This window comes from Aspergillus bombycis, assembly GCF_001792695.1.
Source record: "Aspergillus bombycis strain NRRL26010 chromosome Unknown contig00002, whole genome shotgun sequence".
NCBI classification, from domain to species: Eukaryota; Fungi; Ascomycota; class Eurotiomycetes; order Eurotiales; family Aspergillaceae; genus Aspergillus; species Aspergillus bombycis.
The window spans coordinates 1,078,754-1,097,476 of NW_019170004.1; the positions used below are offsets into that span (position 1 = coordinate 1,078,754).

General features: G+C 48.2%; 6 protein-coding genes across 6 annotated transcripts; 2 read left to right on the plus strand and 4 right to left on the minus strand.

The window, feature by feature from the left end:
- Positions 1-302: 302 nt before the first annotated feature.
- On the minus strand, positions 303-1,511 carry ABOM_000789 (uncharacterized protein; the record flags this gene model as incomplete). The annotated part of the gene is made up of 3 exons (XM_022527919.1): positions 303-1,159; positions 1,213-1,249; positions 1,302-1,511. The coding sequence occupies 3 exons, from the start codon at positions 1,509-1,511 to the stop codon at positions 303-305; spliced, it is 1,104 nt and encodes a 367-aa protein (XP_022394376.1).
- Positions 1,512-5,568: 4,057 nt separating this feature from the next.
- Positions 5,569-5,975, minus strand: ABOM_000790 (uncharacterized protein; the record flags this gene model as incomplete). The annotated part of the gene is made up of 2 exons (XM_022527920.1): positions 5,569-5,851; positions 5,911-5,975. 2 exons carry the CDS (start codon positions 5,973-5,975, stop codon positions 5,569-5,571), a joined length of 348 nt encoding a protein of 115 aa, XP_022394572.1.
- A 2,125-nt stretch (positions 5,976-8,100) lies between these two features.
- On the minus strand, positions 8,101-9,700 carry ABOM_000791 (Zn(II)2Cys6 transcription factor; the record flags this gene model as incomplete). The annotated part of the gene is made up of 2 exons (XM_022527921.1): positions 8,101-9,562; positions 9,624-9,700. The coding sequence occupies 2 exons, from the start codon at positions 9,698-9,700 to the stop codon at positions 8,101-8,103; spliced, it is 1,539 nt and encodes a 512-aa protein (XP_022394571.1).
- Positions 9,701-10,512: 812 nt separating this feature from the next.
- ABOM_000792 (protein kinase family protein) lies at positions 10,513-12,947 on the plus strand (the record flags this gene model as incomplete). Its single annotated transcript, XM_022527922.1, has 3 exons — positions 10,513-10,630; positions 10,680-12,320; positions 12,370-12,947. The coding sequence occupies 3 exons, from the start codon at positions 10,513-10,515 to the stop codon at positions 12,945-12,947; spliced, it is 2,337 nt and encodes a 778-aa protein (XP_022394570.1).
- A 1,694-nt stretch (positions 12,948-14,641) lies between these two features.
- On the plus strand, positions 14,642-15,745 carry ABOM_000793 (uncharacterized protein; the record flags this gene model as incomplete). The annotated part of the gene is made up of 1 exon (XM_022527923.1): positions 14,642-15,745. The coding sequence occupies one exon, from the start codon at positions 14,642-14,644 to the stop codon at positions 15,743-15,745; it is 1,104 nt and encodes a 367-aa protein (XP_022394569.1).
- Positions 15,746-16,190: 445 nt separating this feature from the next.
- On the minus strand, positions 16,191-18,103 carry ABOM_000794 (putative MFS nicotinic acid transporter Tna1; the record flags this gene model as incomplete). The annotated part of the gene is made up of 8 exons (XM_022527924.1): positions 16,191-16,414; positions 16,483-16,596; positions 16,651-16,941; positions 16,987-17,251; positions 17,303-17,442; positions 17,510-17,576; positions 17,637-17,752; positions 17,812-18,103. The coding sequence occupies 8 exons, from the start codon at positions 18,101-18,103 to the stop codon at positions 16,191-16,193; spliced, it is 1,509 nt and encodes a 502-aa protein (XP_022394576.1).
- Between the last annotated feature and the right edge of the window lie 620 nt (positions 18,104-18,723).

Here is an 18,723-nt window from a genome sequence, read left to right on the forward strand (position 1 = left end):
CCATCGTAGTATATCAATGCATATACGATATGTAAACGAGCAGCCCTCGAGGATTCGTACTGAAGTCTGTTTGGTTTGACAATATAATTACCGTCCTGTAGCCTTTGTCCTTCCTTCCTTTCACCTGTCTGGCCTTCTTGTTTTCTTTCTTGAATATTACTTGTGTTTACCGAAAGGATCATAGTGAGTCATCTCAAACGTCCAGCTATAGGATATGAACAAATATCATTCGTACCAGCGAATGCTCTGATGGAGTGCCTGGAGGGGTGATCCTCATACGACAGTGTATATACGTAGTTCTATTATACAAGCACCTTCTGCACCCTGTCCAGCTCTATCTCGGGGCCTTCATCCGTAAACGTAGTGGAATTTTTAGAATGGACCGGCTCGGTCAGCTTGACAGTGCTTGACGAGGCTCTCCTCGACCGTTCCGCCGAGATAGACTTTCGAGATGTACTTCTGCTGAAAACCGACTTGATGCCTCTTGCAGTGCCGACGAAATCGACGTAAGACTTATACTGGTTGAAAAAGACCCGAGCCGCTGGCAAACTCGAACATGTAATCGCAATAAGCAATTCCATCATACCCAGCATCCAGCAATACCAACTATCCCAGGACGCATCGTAGGAGAAATAATACAATCGTACAACGAAGTAGAATCTTATTCCCGCAATGACGGCGGTCAAGTATCCCACAACGAATATTGAGCCCAATGCGATCTTCTCACGGAACGAGATGCGCAGGTTCCAGCACAAGATTGCCGGGAGCGTTGTCACAACCACATCTTGGATCAATGCGACAGATGTCGCGACGAGGATATGTACCGCTTCGTTGTAGCACTTCCATGTATGCGATGCCGCCCATGCCGGATCAATCTGGTCCCAGAAGGCGTGGAGTGGTTGGCAGGACCCGAAAATAACCGCGAGAAAGGCAATACTGTATCCGATGATGGAAAATATGCTGACCCACGTAGTGAGCATGAACCCTTGCGATACCGATCGGAAGCCCATTCGACGGTAGAAGAGGAGAACGGAGATGCGCAGTAGTCCAGAGCCGACCACATAAAGTGTCTCCATTGCCAGTGCCACTTGACGTTGCGCGATAAGCTTGGGTAGTGTATTGTCCCATGTGTGAAGGTTTGCGCCGTAGACCTCTGAGCCTGTTGCCATCAGGTTATGATGCTTGCGCGACGTTTGATGGAGGGGAGCATACTGAGGACAAATGCGACTGCTAGTCCTAGAACGGGGACCTAAAAAGTCAGTTATTGCACGATGATACCGTACACCACTGATGCGAAATACCACGGCCAATCCAGCATAGAGGTCATCCCAGCCGCCTCGACGCTGGATAACGCACCTCGCCCATAGTCGAACCCCAACTGTAACCAACGCAATACCGCCAAAGACAGACGCGAGCACGATACTGGACGGCCCATGCGACTCGGGGTCGATCATATTCGGCTTCGGCCACGCTAGCATTACTTCAGGTGGCGGCCGTATACCTCCAGGCATTGTGGTCAATGCTAGAAAAGTTCTTCACGCCCGCCACCGGCAGTGGAGAAAGAGAGAGAAATAAAGGGACACAAGAAGCGTGAAGAAGCGTAGGGTTTGGGTAGATGTGACATGTCTACATCGTGTGGCCGGCAGTTCCAGACCGTTGTTACAGTTAAATATAGGGTGTACTTTTGTCAATCCGATCTGTTTTGTACAGTCAGCGACGTCATGATCCCCAACTATATCCAGTAGGCGTATCGACCCTGACTCGGTGGAGAAATTTGAAATATCCACTTTGGAGAGACATCGGAATAACCTTGGAGATTGCAAACTTTCCTTCACCCGACAAGCGATAGTCGATCGATGGGAGATGTGGCTCCCTCTCTGATTTCTCTGTTCAAAGGGGGAGAGGCTGATCAACACGACGACCTTTTCTTCGTGCCTCATCTAGGTCTGAGACTAGTTTTGAAAGGTGAGGCGACCGGCCGGCTAGTCAAATGAAGCGAAGATCTCTATCATGCAATAGTGTAAGCTAAGTGAACTAGTGTATAATCCTGCCTATAGCGCACGTTCTAGACCGGTGTCAGAATGGATGGTCGAATCGGGATCCGTCGGGAACATGGATTTGGTTAACTAACTTATTAGTCCAGCTTCTCACCCGCAACGAATACCCGCAGGGGAAAAAGTTACAATCCGGTTTGAAGATCTCTATCAAGCAGAGGCCTTGGAATATAATTGCGCTGGGACAATCCGTTGGTTGGGGTTGAAATGATCTGCTCGTGGCGCCGAAGCTTAACAGACCCGTGACCCTGATTGGCTGCGATACCAAGCCCTAAGGCACTTGTGCTCGGAAACTTTCCCGGTGGGTCGAATTGTCCCCAACATGATAGGATAAACTGCCAGCTCAATTCCACTTGACACAAATTTCGGCTCCTGGAGGATCACATAGTCTCAGTATGCCAACTTTTCAGTCTCAGATTAGAGTTATGGAGGGTCGCGTTGAGTTCCCAGCCAGATGGAAACGGCAGTACAGACGAGCACAGGCCAGGGTAAAACACAGTTTGATCGCCCATGGCGAAATGCTGATTCATGTGTTTCAAAGGGCCTGCATGTTCTTGACCCTATTCTACAATGCATCTAGTCTATGTTAGACTTTCGCTTGCCATGACTCGTTGTCTACGACTCGTAGACTAACTAGTAAGTATGGCGATGCGTTTACCAAGGCTACGCTATATTCTTCCCTTAGACCCCCAATCTCTACCACGAACAGCTAGTACATTTTGGATAAAATGCCTCATCATGAATATTTGCTCTGGTATTACGATATCACCAATACTATCCCTGAATCCATGTCATTCTAGAAAATCACAAGGGAGGTGTAACTGAGAATCTCTGGGTTTCCCATTACCCATTATTAGGGGAGGCCAGTGCTTCGTGATAAATCCCCAGCATGCAAGAAATCTCAACGGACTGCTGATTGCACCCTCACCGGCTCCAGGTAGGTAAGAGCCCACAGCCTACTACTAGCGTCCTGTATGTCGTTCGAATTGTGTGCATCCACCCCTGATTCAGGGCTCCACGTGAATTCTGTCGATCCACAAGATAACTGCTGCCATACAAGCCACGATGGCAGTGGAGAAGATAGCCAACTGTGTGTGTACCCATTGGCCTCAGTTCTCTGCATCGTACTATAACGATTGGCAAGTCCAGCTAGAATGGTTTCGGCATTTTGCATCCCGGAGCTGCCTTTCTTTTCGTTTTGCCTATTTTTATTTTCATTTTCATTTTTTCCCACTGCCTTTTCAATTCTTTACAAGTACTTCATTTTTTTTTACTTTTGCCAATTTCATTCAGGGATGGCGGTGACGGTACATAAAACTCCTATAAGGGTTCCAACTGCAATTACCGCACTATGAATAAATCTTGATCGCACGGTACACCCACCGCTAAGTCGTTTCATATCTCAAATAATAATGTTATAACTAGTCAATGTTAAACCCCCCCGTCACTCGACCGTGGATCATGTGACACGCAGTTTGGGTTGTTGCCATTCGCCCCAACATTCCTTCCGAGTCTTTTAGCTTGCTCCCTAGGGTGTACTAGCTTCAGGGGGCATGAATCGTCGACCTTCATTTCCCACTCGTACGAATTTATACAATTCCTCTGTCTTATTTACATTGGTTAATGTAATTCCAAGCCATATGACAAAAATCAGACACAGAACCGCTAATCCTGGTAAGGAGTCAGGATCAAGATCAGGATTCCGCTAAAAATATATATACCAGTTCTTTGGGATTAATATGGGGATCGGAAAGTGACCGAATGCTCTGCGAAAGCTTTGACGAACTTTCTTAACAAGGATCTAAGGGCTAAGAGCCGAATATGGTAATCGCTTCATGATCATCTCTTGGTCCATGTGGGTACAGCGGTATGAATCTGGCAGCCTGCAGACTGACTCGCTGTAGTATTCGATTTTACTTTCGAGGTCTTGCTTGACCTGGAAGGTGGGACCCGAGAGAGTGGGAGAAATGCCGGGATTCTCTCCGGTTTGTTGTTTGTCCCGAAGCTCCAGCATGAAACATTCAATAGACTGTGAGAGGATACTCCACTCAAAGGTGTAGAAATTGTGACTTTTGTGCCGATCTTCCCTTGAAAGTTTTCACGATCTAAGAGTGTTGACGGATTGATAGAAATACCGAGCCAGACTATCATCCTTCGCGCGAGTATCCTGCCGATATATCCCGGCTGTAACAATGATAGCTGGCAGAGTAGAATGCGTCCCGAGTGATGGCGTTGCAATTAGAACAACACAATGTATCATTCGTGCATGTATCGTGGTTTCACATATATATCACAGTGCCCACTAGGCTTCTACATGTGAAAAGGCTTCCCATGCAGAACAATGAACTCCATATAATACCTTTTTGTATGACCCGCTTCAGTTGCCTAAGTTATTAAAGTACTGAATAGTGTCTGAGCCCCTGAGGGACTTGTGCTCGGAGTAGTGAGTCCATAGTCTGGCATGTAGGGATATGGCATCATGTTTATGCAAACAAGGCAAGTACCTGACAACTCCTAGGGATGTCTATGTTAACAATGGTCAGTTCGCACGCCGCTTTGTCTTTAAAGATACTCTGTTTGATTAAGTTGCGTTTCATAGCATGCACCGATTAATCAGATATATTCATCATCTACGATCTCCACCACTGAAGATTGATTCGTGCAAACCACTTCGACGGCGGTGAATGCCTTCCTCTCAAGCATACCCAATAACTCAAGAGCACGTACAAAGTAACACCTTCAAGCAATTTTCCACACGTTATATATGTATAGTAATACATTAGCCCAGCTTTGGTGATTAGCGAGACCAAAAATGAGCACGATATTGTTTCGCCTTTGTTATTTCCTTGCTTCTCTGCTGTGAGTTCAAAATCCAAACAGACATGCCATATGGCCTGGTTGTTTGCTATCATCCGCCATATCAGCATCCTCTTATATTTGGTGGGGCTTGGGGCAGTGCCATAGGATCTGCTGACGAAGTAGTAGAAGGAGAGCTTCTCGTTCCTCACAGTCCATGAATCCAACAGTTTGTTCCACAACAAAGGGAATGGAATCAACATCGAAAGAAGATTCAAACTAGTAACACCCCTGAACGGTGTATTCATGGATGATATATGTATGGCTAGGTACAGCCTTCTGAGAACGTGTTGACTTTCCAGTGATAGAAACCCGGAATAACGTTGAATTGTGCCTTACACCGATGCTAGACTTCAGCAGCGTGCTACAACTACCGAAGGGTCTTTGCAGACGTATAGCTTCGGATGGCCCCGTAAATGTATAAAAGTCAGTATTATCAATCGTAAGTCAATGAAGCATGGTCAATTGGTGACTGTCATATCTGCGCCATCTCTTTGACTAGGTGTATATGTGCAAGTAGTAAAACCCAGCTGCGTCAACAAAGCCCTCCAAAACTCATCTGCCCGCCTTTTCCTTTCCACGCCAAGTTCCACATGCCATACAATAGCCAGAACGGCATGCAAGGTTCGTAGAAACGTCGTCTAATCAGTTCCTAGAACTACTTCGGGGCTCTGTAGTTGATAGTGACATGGCAAGAGTCACAGTCGTTGTTGGTGCCGTAGCTTCCCTTGTGGTGACCACACGAGTCCAGGATCGATTGTGCGGTTTTACGGATGTTCTTTCCGTCAAGCTTGTGTTCTCCAGCACCGTTGGTGGCATAGACCATGTAGCAGTTTCCGATGGAGAATTCAGCCCCGTCACCGTAGGATGCAGCCTCGTCAATCCTTCGGATCGCCTCCTGGCAATCGGTGATACTGGGAGAATTGCTCGAGCCCTTACAGCTTTATTGGTAATTCGTGTTAGCAAGTTCAAGAAGAAAATATATAGCGGGAGAACCTACTTGTTAGCGTAGCCAAGGCTGCCAATTACAAGGAGTGCAACGTTGATGAGGGTAGTGAGTTGCATTGTGGATGGATAAGAGAGTGTTGTGGTCTGTGGTGGGTTGATTATGAGAGTGATGACGGTGTTGCGATGTGATTGCTATGTGATTCAGAACCGGAGAATCTTCATCCTTTTATAATTGTGATAGGAGCTCATGGCCAACAGTTCTGAGTCGGGGATACGTTGCGTGGTTGGTGTACGACCCCAATGTAACCATAGAGACCTCATAGTACTCTCGTGAATAGAAGCTTATTGCCTTTGTTGGGGCTACTTTGATGCAAGGGCGACATTGATGCAGGCGATTATCCACATCACTGCCACACCACGGAGCTGAATTGATTCCGATGCAATTCCCTCCCTATACAGGCAGGAGATGCCTCGTCAGATACCGGATAATTCCACATTTCTTTCGCCCTGGTCGATATCCATGGCTATATCGTCATTGGGGAAGTGTTTCTTGTGAAACCTTCAGTTAGTGACCACTTATTTTATCCCAGGCCACAGCGGAACTGGCCATGCCTATTATCAACTGCGCACAAACATATCCAGGAACCTACTAAGCATTCATTTAATCATGCAGTCGCAAGTTAGTTAGGTAATCATCCCTTGCTGCAGGGTCCAGCGTCGACCTGAAGTATATCGGAGCACGGTGGACATCAGGCTGAACCATTGCCAAACATAGAAGGACGTTCAGTAACATTCGAACAGCAATGGAACCCCAAACCCCGATGACCCACAGTGAACACGCGGAAATCTAATATTGCCTCGGGTTGCGATCGATTTCAAACCTTGCTTGCACGACGTCGAGTCAGGACTAACATCGTTCGGTTGATGTATAGCCGAGAGATGACAAAGCTTGGGGTCCAAGGCATCTTGGCCAAACAAAATATCTCAAGCGCTTTGTCGGTGTTGGTAATGCAGATCGACATGGGGGCGAGATGCAGATGGTATTCCAGAGATACCCTAAGACGATCTAACCCTAATTACTAGCAGGTACAAGACTGAAGTATGCAAACAAATACAATTTTTGACCGAGCTTTCATCTCCTACTTCTGCATACTAGATTCATTAATACGAAGTGATACCCACATTCCCCATCGTGATGTGACTGATCAGCTCATCACATCGGCGGTCTAGCCGAATTCATTACATAAAGATCAACGCGCCCACTGGACGTCGCCCCGAAACCAGAACATCGCTGAGTCGTTCTACGTCATACAGCATATACCAATCCCAACCGCCTGAACCATGTGGGGATTTATGTAAGGACTCGGTTTATTGCGCCGCCTTGCGATAATCCTGCAGCATGTCGTCGCATCCCCCGTTCGACGAACACTTGAAACGCGACTCTCCGTTGGCTTTCCGGAGCAACCCATTTCTCTGAGGGTGGCGTTGGGTTCTAACAGCGACCCTGCTTCTGATAGCTCTTGCGACAGATGTCCTTTCTCTCAAACACCTTGTCGTTAATTAGGTCTCGTCGCCAAAGCTACTATCGGTCGTTGATCCGAACTTTGCCGCGGTGCTCTTGATACTGTCGGTGTTGTTCTGTCACAAGGCTCTGATTACGACCTTCTGATCTTCCACTGGACCCTTATGAGCCTTGCCCTTTGCACATGCACCTTCTATCCGTCATAAACGCGATTATTACTTCTATACTCGTTGCTTTGAGATGAGGCGTTGAAGCCGAACCGACCAGGCCGAGGGAACCTGCGCAACAAGACGGCCTTTGATGATGAACCTACTCCCAGAGTACCATACTATTCCTCAGTATATACGAGATTGATAGTGGTGAGGTTGGTAGAAATGCCTTGCCGCATTACGAGGCCTAGGAAATGCGTTGCATGTAGCAAGGGAAATGTATACAAGGGGCACCAGAACCTTTCTGACTACTAATCTCAACGGAATAACGTGACGAAACAGAAACTGAGAGAAAAGAAAGGAAGGAAAGCTGATTGTTGGCTCATTCACTTACTCTACGTATCTATGAGGACCATCCGTGCTGTGAAGATATTTTGAGGGTATGCTGATGATAGACATATCTATCAGAGTCGCTACCATTATAACAACAGGTGCTCTTATTCATTTTGAAAGTCTGAACTAACATAACAAGCAAAACTTCCCTCAAAGACCAATAGTATTGTCGTGCGAGTCATGGCGGAGCTTTTGTCAGCAAGCTGTTTTCTGTCTTCGCGCCCCGCGTTGTACCCTGCAGGGCTTTACCATACTGTATCGATGGCCAGCCGCTGGCGAGCTGTGTGGAGGTCAATGTATCGGATAACAGACGAATAAGATTTTGTTCCGTGTCAAATGAGACAGGCGTTGTCTCCTCCTGACAGCACTGGCCCGACTCCGATTGCATCCTCATTATTGCAATCGCAGATACCAGGTTAGAATTCATCATGCCCTGGAAGTGCGGCCACGACTGTAAGGCTTCGATGGCTTCAAGACGGACTCGGTGGTCCGGACATCTATTCGATACACAGTACAGGCCGGAAATGATGCCAATATCCAGGAATATCGATGGCCGCTCGGGCGACTTTTGGATAAACGCTTTGTGGGCGGCAAGGAGGGTCACAAATTCAGGGGTCAAATACTCCGGAACCGGTCCATGCGTCAGACAGATCTTGACAGTCAGGGTTTGGGAGAGATATTGCAGTCGAAGGAGATCGGCTCCTCGTTGTTCTTTCGGGCTGAGTGTGGCGTATTTATGCTGGCACAACGTTTCGAACTTTTCGGCAAATTCGTCAAACGCAGCGAGGATTGCTCGTTGTTTCTGACACAACTGGTCATAGTTGGCTAGGATTTCTGCGTCGGAGAGTGACCAGCACTTGGTCACCCAGGGAACCTCGATGGCCATCACGTGCCTCACGGCTTGTAGCGCCTCTTCGAGGTTATTGAACTTTGCTGGCATGCAGTTCCATATTCCCTGTTCCTCAAACCGCGTGTTGCTGGTCATGAACGGCCCTATCCCGTAATGCGAGCCCATAATATCTAATCGTCTAAAAGCCTCCACTAAATCCAGATCCTTACTGCTAGGCTCCATCTGTTGTTCTTCGTTCAGGATGCGAATTCCGCCCTGCAGATGCTGGAAGGCAATGGTATAATGTCCCAACAAGAATTCCGACAAGGTAAAAAGCAGGCAACACATTAAAGTAACCTCCCGTACTTGAGGGTCCTGGGACCGGCCGCGCGTACGCAAAAGTGCCAGAGATCGGGTCGACTGTTCCAGAGCAAATAGATGTTGAGGGTGATCCCAGCGTGTGCCAGTCAGCTGCATTTTGCTGGCCACTGAGTCCTCGTGGATGGCAGCTAACATGTTAACTGCATGATACACGGCCGGTTCGGCGTCTACCATCTGCAAGACTAGTCGTTGCCATAACTGCCAGTCGAAAAAGGCAACAAAGTTTGCGATCACATGGTGTTGGAAATATGAAAGGTATCGTCTTTCATCTGTGTTCAGCACGCGGCATATATGGCTTCCCACGTTCGGCAGGCATAGTGTGGACCGTGCATAAGTTAAACGGTGCATATCATACCCGTCACAAATGCGACCGGTAGAGCTGCAATTCCTGCAGGTGTCAGGAAATTCATCACATTTGACATGGCGAGATCTGTGTTGACAATCAGCCAGGGCCGAACGGTCTCAGGGAACCCCGTTCATCTCAACCTTACCGACAGGTGCGGCAACCTGTTGATGATCTCTTTTGCTTGGTTTGGCGCCGCTTAGTACTGATCACTGTTTGCGTCATGTTTGTCGCCTTCTCGGGGCCCCACTCAGTTCAGTTGATATTGGAAGGGCACGCAGCTGGACATCTGGAGATTAGATCAAATGGCGTGAGCTCCTACCGTTCTGACCCCCACAAGGCTGTCCATAAGATTGAGGCTCCGCTCTCGCCCGTGGTTGATCGGCGGACTAACACGAGGTTCCGGACCATGTCAAATATATTACCCAGTTTACCAATACCGATACCATACGCGACTCCGTACAGAGGGTGAGGTATGTTCGGAGTACTACCATACATAGTTAGGTGGTACATCCGTGCTACTATGACCTTTAGATACTTTAAGCCCTAAGGGTAAGGGAAATGCCATCTCTGGTTCTCCAGATATTTTAATGAAACACGAGATAGAGTGACCGGGGGTTTTAGGAGATGTTTCTTCTGCTTCGCCCCTGATTCCAAGAGCACGAATGATTCCATTCGGGGTGTGATCTTCGGGAAGTAGACGCCACGTCCGGTGCAGCTACCTGGTACAGTGCAGGGAAGTTTCAAACATAAGTTCTTTCTGGACCAACAGAAAACACGGGGGCATTGGAGGTGAAAAAAACCAAAACCCAAGACAACACTCTTAGTGCTAATTGGTCAAAAGTATATTTGAAAGGGACGCGGCGCGCGTGTGCGCTAGGCCTATTCGGGAACGCAGTGTGTTTTATACTACTAGTAGTATTTCTTACCATGCTGGATCTTGAGTGGTCTGAAGTCTCTTCGAAATCATGTCGATAATGATAACTCTTCACTTTATCACCTGAATCACAACTAATGACATGACCAATTCACCGGCAATGGATTTGCCAACAATAGGAGACAAGCTGAACGGCGTTCGTAATGGTTTCGGTTCCACTTGCGACCGTTTAGGACTTCCTCGCTCATCACACGCTTTGCGTCAATTAGATAGTGAAGGTGCATCGTTGGGCGTTGTTCGACATTCAGCTTTTCTGACTTTCTACAGACCTCCAAAATGTGTCCCTCGACCTGGTCTCTGCACTGCGAAACATTCCAGACCTGCGAAGGCGACCGTCTCTGAACAATCGAAAAAGCCTATCGAGTGATATCTTGAGACTTAATTCTGCAATCAGCTCGGACGACTTCGATAGCGATCGGCTCATTTCATTGCTGAGTGCCATTGTGAACGAAGAGTCCGATGATATAATCTGGAGCAATCTACATGCTGTTCTGGTCGAATCTACCCCTACCCCGCGCTCGCGACCTTTCCTAGGCCAAATTTCCTATTTACATACTACCAGTAGCTTCGTCAACTCTTCTGAACAACGAAAGCATGTAGATGCCGTGCTAAAAGAAGAGCTTGAATCAATCTACATCGGCGTACAAGGCTTCTACGAGGCATACTTCGGTGATATTGACACCTTGGAAGAAGCAGGGGCTACTGTATTCAGAAAGTGCCAGGAAGGAGACAACCCCCTGTTTACAGTAGACGGGTGGCGGGACTGGCCAGAGGGCGCCAAGGAGAGGGACGTTCTGGATTGGCTTTCTGCTTGGGTCAATCAGATCCGCGGCGTTGCGTCTGAAGAAGGTTTTGCTATAAATTCGCAACGTACAGTTCTAGCTCAGCCCGATCGACCATTGGAAGGGTCTATAGCCAACCGCAAGTTGGACATCGACATTGTGCGGAATTCAGACGCGAGTCGGAACCACCATTGGTCGGATATTCTAGTCCTCGGGGAGCTGAAATGTAACCCAAAAGAAGATTCATCTTCGAAGACGTGGCGTGATCTAGGTCGTTACGCGAGGGAGGTTCTCACTACCCAAGATACTCGCCGATTTGCCCTAGCTTTTACACTATGCGGGTCTACTATGCGACTGTGGGAGTTCGATCGTGTGGGGGCCATTGCATCGTCTCCCTTTGATATTAATAAAGATGGTCTCCGATTTGTTTCAACTATACTGGGATTTCTTCAAATGAATGATAATCAGTTAGGATATGATCCCAGTATCAAATCCACCTCGGATGGCAGACAATTCATTGAGATCATACGCGACGGACAGTCAGAATGTATTAGTCTTGATAGTCTTATGAAACGCTCCCCGTGTGTCGCGGGCAGAGCCACGACTTGCTGGAAAGCTCACCGTGAAGGGGACGAGGCAGATGCAAGTGCGCCACTCGTCGTCAAAGACTCATGGCAGTATCCAGAACGAGAAGAGGAAGGTAAACTGTTGCAGGAAGCGACAGAGACAGGGGTTGTCAACGTAGCCAGGTATTACTATCATGAAACCGTTCAAGTAAATGGAAAAGTCGACGATATTCGCGATAATGTTCGCAGGGGACTCGATGTGGCCCAGTCGACAAGTCACAGATTGATACGAGGCTCCTCCGCTGCGAGTGACACAGCCGATGCAGCAAGAATCGGTCGTTCGACAAGCAGTGTGGGGCACAAGAGATCATCCAGCCGGGTTGGTGTAGCACTACCACCAAGCAAACGAACTTGCTCAAGCTCACCTTCTAAAGGCGGATATACTTCTACTTTACAGAATCGGGTACATCGTCGGGTTATTATTCGCGACTACGGTACGCCGATCCACAAAGCAAGATCACGCGTCTCTATGCTTTCTGCCCTCGAAAACTGCATAAAGGGTTAGTCATGCTGCCAATTCCTTTGTTATGCTACTAATATTTGAGAAAGGCTACGAGTCATTACAAACAAAGGCGGGGTTTTTACAGGGTGATATTTCGACTGGGAACCTAATTCTCAACGAGGAAGACGGAAACCCATCTTGGCCAGCGTTCCTAATTGATTTGGACCTGGCGATCAATGAGCAGCGAGAGCGGCCTTCTGGTGCTAGGGGGAAGACAGGCACAAGGGCGTTCATGGCTATTGGCCTGCTTCTGGGTGAGAAGCACTTTTTCATGCACGATTTGGAGTCCTTCTTTTGGGTTTTGTTTTGGGTTTGTATCCACTACGCCGGGCCAGGTGAACAACACAGGGTAGTGCCTCGGTTCGACAAGTGGAATTACGCCGAAACGAAAGAACTAGCCGAAATTAAAAAGGGACTTGTTGTTGACGAGGCCGATTTCATCGCACTTGCAACGGAAAACTTTGCTGAGTACTACATGCCTCTAATCCGCTGGGTCAACAAGTTACGCAAAGTAGTCTTTCCAAGCGGTGGTCGGTGGAAGAAGGAAAACAAAGAACTCTATAGACAGATGATGGACATTTTACAGGAGGCTAGAAGTGACGAGAGTGTCGTTGCTGGTACGTGATGAAAGTGTGATTAGTACACATTGGTCAGATGGGATTTTATTGTACGATACATCTCATATTCCTCTTGGCTATTTATTGCATATAATAGAACTACTGATAGGGAATTTTATAGAATATTGATTTACGGAATACAGCGGGTGAAGTCGAGGTTCCGGCCAATATAGATTTCTTACCTTGTTTTTTTAATTAAGCCGCAGACTCAATTCTGTAATCTTCTTGTATAGTTTTATATTATAAATTCAGCTTCACCCCTTATTGAGATTAACAGCTTCTGGTGTAATACCTGACTAATATCTGGATTTTGAAGAGCTCTGCTTCAATCCGTGTACAATCTTCTGGAAGTACCGACGCGGTCTGTTGGAGTGTCCTTGTAGAGTGCAAGGTGGTCTAAAAATCATGTTCTTTATCAGGATTCAGGGCTGGTTTTCAAACTCGACCCAGTAACGCAGTTGGCCTGAGGCACCGTTACCCGCCAGTTCACACGTTGCCAGCCATCTGCTGGAGGGCCTATCTTGAAAGCCCTCAATTAATAAGTATACTTTTACACGTGTCAGCTTTGCTAGATAGCATAGAAGTATCTCAAGCTACCGCTTAAAGCGAGAGTGCGTTGGCGGGCTTTATCCAACCCAACCCATTGGGTTCCCAGCGCCGGGTCTGGGCCTTGAACCTAAACCCTAAGCCCAGCTTTAGCCTCTGAACCTGTTCGGGGGAAGTAACACAATTCTGTACCACTGATCGATCTATGACCGACCGCACTGCAACACCTCTACGGTTTCCCTATTAAGGTATGCTGTAAAGCTGGCTTCAGACAATATTCCTCGATCTCAAATCATTCTCTCAGATATATATACCGCAGAAAGTCAAATGCTTTCGTCCCATTTGGCTTACTTCCCATCTACACCATAGTATAGGGCAAAGACTGCATGACATTGAACTTTACAGTATACCTCGTGACTCATGTGGGGAACTATCAGGATGCTAGCGTATCCTGATGAAAGCAGAGTTTTAGCTTTGCATTGCTCTGCGTATTCCTCATTCAGCTGCCGCATGGCTGGCTGAAGATGCGAAAGGAGATACATAAATGACTCATAGTAAACGCAATGCTGCGGGGCTACTACGAACTAATTGGCATATAAATACGTACATCAATATTCGTCTAAGCTAGAAGTAGTTTACCACGATATGCAATAGTGTCGTGGAGTCGACCAGTGCATCCTGATAGGCTGTGGGAATCTACATTGCCACCTCAGAAAATAAATCTTGCATTAGCTTTAGTATTGTTGCGATACACTCCGCCGATTCTGCAGAACACCCCGTCTCCGCTCCATCCAGCCAATCTTCGCTGGCAACTGGGGAACTGAGACTCTCGCTCGAATGCTGCGATAGGTTCATTCATTAACTGGGGATTGGGCACCAACATGGCACATTGTCTAGAGCGGGCCATCGTGAAAGAACTTGATGGTATAGTGGGTATATATTCTCATAATCTGACCCTATGAAGATCTTCCACATTACGACCGATATAGTATGAGAGTTACTATCTCTTTCTTATTATCCCCGACCCTCAACACGTCGTTTCCCGTCGGAACCCTTTCCTACTACTCTTGAACAGGGCCCCGATTGCTTTTTATCCCTTTACTCTTTCTTGCTCAAAAACCTACAAGCTAACAAAGAAAAGAAAGAAAAAAGAAGAATGTCTACTAGCCAGAGCTCCATCTACTCCCAGGCCTTCAATTTCAGCTCCTTCCTACAAAACGGCGTCGACCCTCGCACAGGGCTATATACGTACAGCATTGACTTGTGTGACACACCAAGTCAGTCACTGAACTTGCCTTCCTTCAAACTCTCGCTGCACTATAATCCCCTGAACACTGTCGACTCTGGTCTGGGAACTGGCTGGGCCTTTCGTCTCCCTTCATACGAGCCCAGTACGAATACCTTAGCGCTCTCCACTGGAGAAAGCTTCAAGGCTAGCGGGACAAATAGCCAGCTCTCCGTTCGAGACCAAAAGCTTAAGAACTTCCATGTGACCAACGATGGGTCGGAATATCGCATTGTTTATAGATCCGGCCTGATAGAGGTCCTGTCAAATAGCAGCGGTCTCTATAACAGGTTTGTTCCGATTGCCCTCTACGGTTCCACGGGACGGTCGATTGCATTTACCTGGACGCCAGCAGAGTCTAAGTCGCCCAGGCTCACCCTGATCCAAGACGGAGACAAGGATCTAGTCGAGGTTCAGTACGGAGAGGGCCAAGTGCGCGTCATCCAGGCACCCGGTACACCCTATGAGAGTATCTTCACCCTTGTCCAGAAGAACGGCCAACTGGTACAAATCCAGTCGTCCCAGGAGAAGACGCCGCCGTGGGAATTCTCCTACGAGGAAATTGACAACCGATTCGTCTGCCTCGCACAGCTCACGACCCCTACCGGGTTGCTTGAGAACGTGACGTACAAGTCAGATGGCCATCGCCTGCCCAGTGGAGCTCCGTACCGGACAATCCCGTATGTCATCTCGCGTGTGGTGCAGCAGGGCCGTCAACAGCCGGCCACCACGACGTCTTATGCTTATTCTGCGGAGAATTTCCTGGGCTACAATGGCGGCCAGGACTGGACTCCCGACGGTGACAACCTAAATCAAGTGCCGGCGGAGTACCAGTATACGTCGACTGTGCGGGTGGAAGGCGGATCTACCACTGTGAATGAGTATAACAAGTTTCACCTTCTCGTCGAGGCTGGAACTGGACCAGGGGTTTGGGGAACAGGACACATCCTCGGTGCATCTCACATAAAAGTATAATATAATCCGGCGTTTCGTGTAAGTGTTTGCAATGTCTTATAATTGGTCTGTTTGACACGATTATTTGTAGCTTTTGTGAGAATGGGAAAGCATACGAGAGACGATCATCAGCCTAGCAATTTCATATCTAGTATGATGTGCTTGTAGACCATGGCGGCAATATCTTATCTCACCCAATCAACATCTAGTCAATGTACTCATCTCTCCTGCCTTGGTTCTCTTCGCAATGGCTCTTTACCCGCGTTATACGTGGAGTTAGGTCACCAAGGAAGACCACTCGACGGCTATTAGAGGTCAAGCTTTGTATCTCTATATTTTATGACTGATCGACATGAACACTAGTAAGTCTCGAAGTTTCAGCTGTAGCAATCTCCTCACAAACTGACAGAAATCCCACGACTGCTATCCAGCCTAGCTAGGAATCGTATTAGATCTTCCGTCCTTTCTATAACATATATCGAAACATCGGCGACCGATCCCCCATCTTATCCATCTCAGCCTCGTCATACCCGGACACATCTATCTGATCTCGTTTCCGATTAATCCTTTGATACGACAGACGAAGCATTACCGCGGCGATCATGCCGGCGACGCAAAAGCCCAGCTCCAGGGAATGTCCGAGGATATAGTTCGGTGCGTCTTGGGAGCGGTAGAAATTCGATGCCATCGCTAAATAACTTAGCATCATGGTTTGACCGATAATGAGAATAAGATTCGCAAAGAAAAGGGTGGCTTACCACCAGCCAGGTTACCCAGACCAATCTGAATGGCCATTCCAGAGGCGCGTTTGTAGTCGCCGGCGAGGTTGACGCTGAGCCAGGTGATGTTTCCTGGAAAGGCGGGATAGATCCCTGTCTCTCTGTCAGACTCCTGCGTGCGAAGAATGAAACAAATAGTGTACATACCCACAACCGAGACGAATACACCGAAGTACACCACGCCCGGAACACCTCGTCCGGTCGAGGCAAGCACGATAATGAATCCGGCAGCGATGAGACCCATGAAGAAGAGAACAAATGGTGATCGTTGTTTTCGACGATCCGATAGCCAGGCAGCGATGACGGCGACTACAGCCGCCGTGATGTAGATTGGGACGGTGAGCAATTGGGCAGTCGACGATGTATACCCGAGATCCTTGATGATGGAGGGGAGGAAAAGCGAGATACCGTAGAGAGGACAAGTAATACCCCAGTACACTACTTGGTCAGCATGGGTACAACAATTCGTGGAGGAAGACGTACCAATAATGGACACGTAAATTTGCCAGTCCAGGAGGGCATCCACTACATATTTCATGCGAAATTCGGTAGCTTCCGCCGTTCCTCCCGTGTTTTGCGTACGCAGCATGTGAATCACGAAGTTTCGCTCTTCTTCTGTGAGGAATTTGGCGGTTTCGGGAAAGTCATGGATGGCAAAGGGAGCGATGAATGCGACGATTACAGTCAGCAAACCTTCCAAGATGAAAATCCAGCGCCAGCCGGCGTAGCCCCCAACGCCATCCATTTTCTATTTGATGCGTTACTAAGGCTCTGTCATTGGGGGTGCAACGGTACCTACAGCAATTCCGTACGCTAGGAGTCCTGAGAATGCACCGGCGATACTGGCAGCACTGAAAAATAAGGCCTGTCGGTATTGAGCCCGGTGCCGAGGGTACCACAGGGTGATGTAGTATGCAACTCCGGGATAAAGACCGGCCTCTGGTAAAAGAGATCGTTAGTCCAAGCGAAAACGGCATTCGTTGCAGCACATGGCTCTATAGCTCACCGGCAACACCCAAGAAAATGCGCGTGGACAATAGCCCTGCGTAATTCTGGACAACGCCCATCAACGTCTAGTACAGAGCCCGTCAGCCTCTATACCGCGGTTACAACCAGCATCAATGATGGCATACCATCACAATACCCCACGCGACCATGAGTAACGGTAACCACCTGGACGGTCTCATCTTCTTCAGCAACAGGTTACTGGGCAGCTCAAAGACACAGTACGTGAAAAAGAACACCGTCACTGTTGAGATCGATAGTGAGTCCCCCATTCTTTATCCGACGCGTAGGGGAAACACATACAGCACAAATTGTATTGCGGCCCCGTCAGATTCAAATCGTCCAGTAATCCCTCGATTTTCGCATTGCCAATATTTCCCCGGTCCAGAAACGCGAGTAGATACAACACAGCCAGCATGGGAATGATACGAAGGTCCATCTTGCGGAGGATTCGATTCTCCATCTCGATACTATACGGGGGCAGTGCCTCATCATGTAGCCTTGTTGCGTCCACCGCTTCCAGGGAGCTTTCGGCTACATCTTCCAAGGCGGAGCTCGACGGTTTCTCCTGATCTAACGCAGATTGAGCATGCATAGTGGGCGGAGATATAAGGAAACCTGTAGAACAGCAGGAACTCAAATTAGGGGAGCAATCTTGGAGGGAACACGAAGGGTCCGAACCTGCTTATAAACACAAAAAGTGTATCCCTCGAGCTACCCCGAGTCCCCAAGCCTTCCCTCGGAACGTGGGGTCGCCCCTCGTGGGCCAAGCCTTGCGTAGTATCGCCCAGCTGCGGCGCTTGTGCCCAGTTCAGCGAGCGAGGTTGTCCCTTGCTTGGTGAGGTATGTCATGTTGCGCGAAGGACTCTGGCATCGGATGTGAATCGAGAGGGTAGCGACGGCCTTGCACATATCATGACTTTGTCCAGATTCTATCCATTCAAATTAACTGCACGGTAACTAAACCTGGGTTGTTGACGACGGGCAATACCCCAACTACCCCGGATTCCCAAGTGGGCTTTCGGCCAGATTCAAGCAAGATCGCCAGGATGAGGTGGCATTGACCAATCTCAGCGCGCCCGAGAGTGCGGGGTTGCCCCCGGCCTAGTACTACTACTAGTAAGTACTAGTAGTAGTCGTCGTAGTCTCGCCTGGTTGTGACCTGAAGTCGAGGTCGGCATTTGTGGCGGACCAGTCTCTCTCACGTGTCTTGCT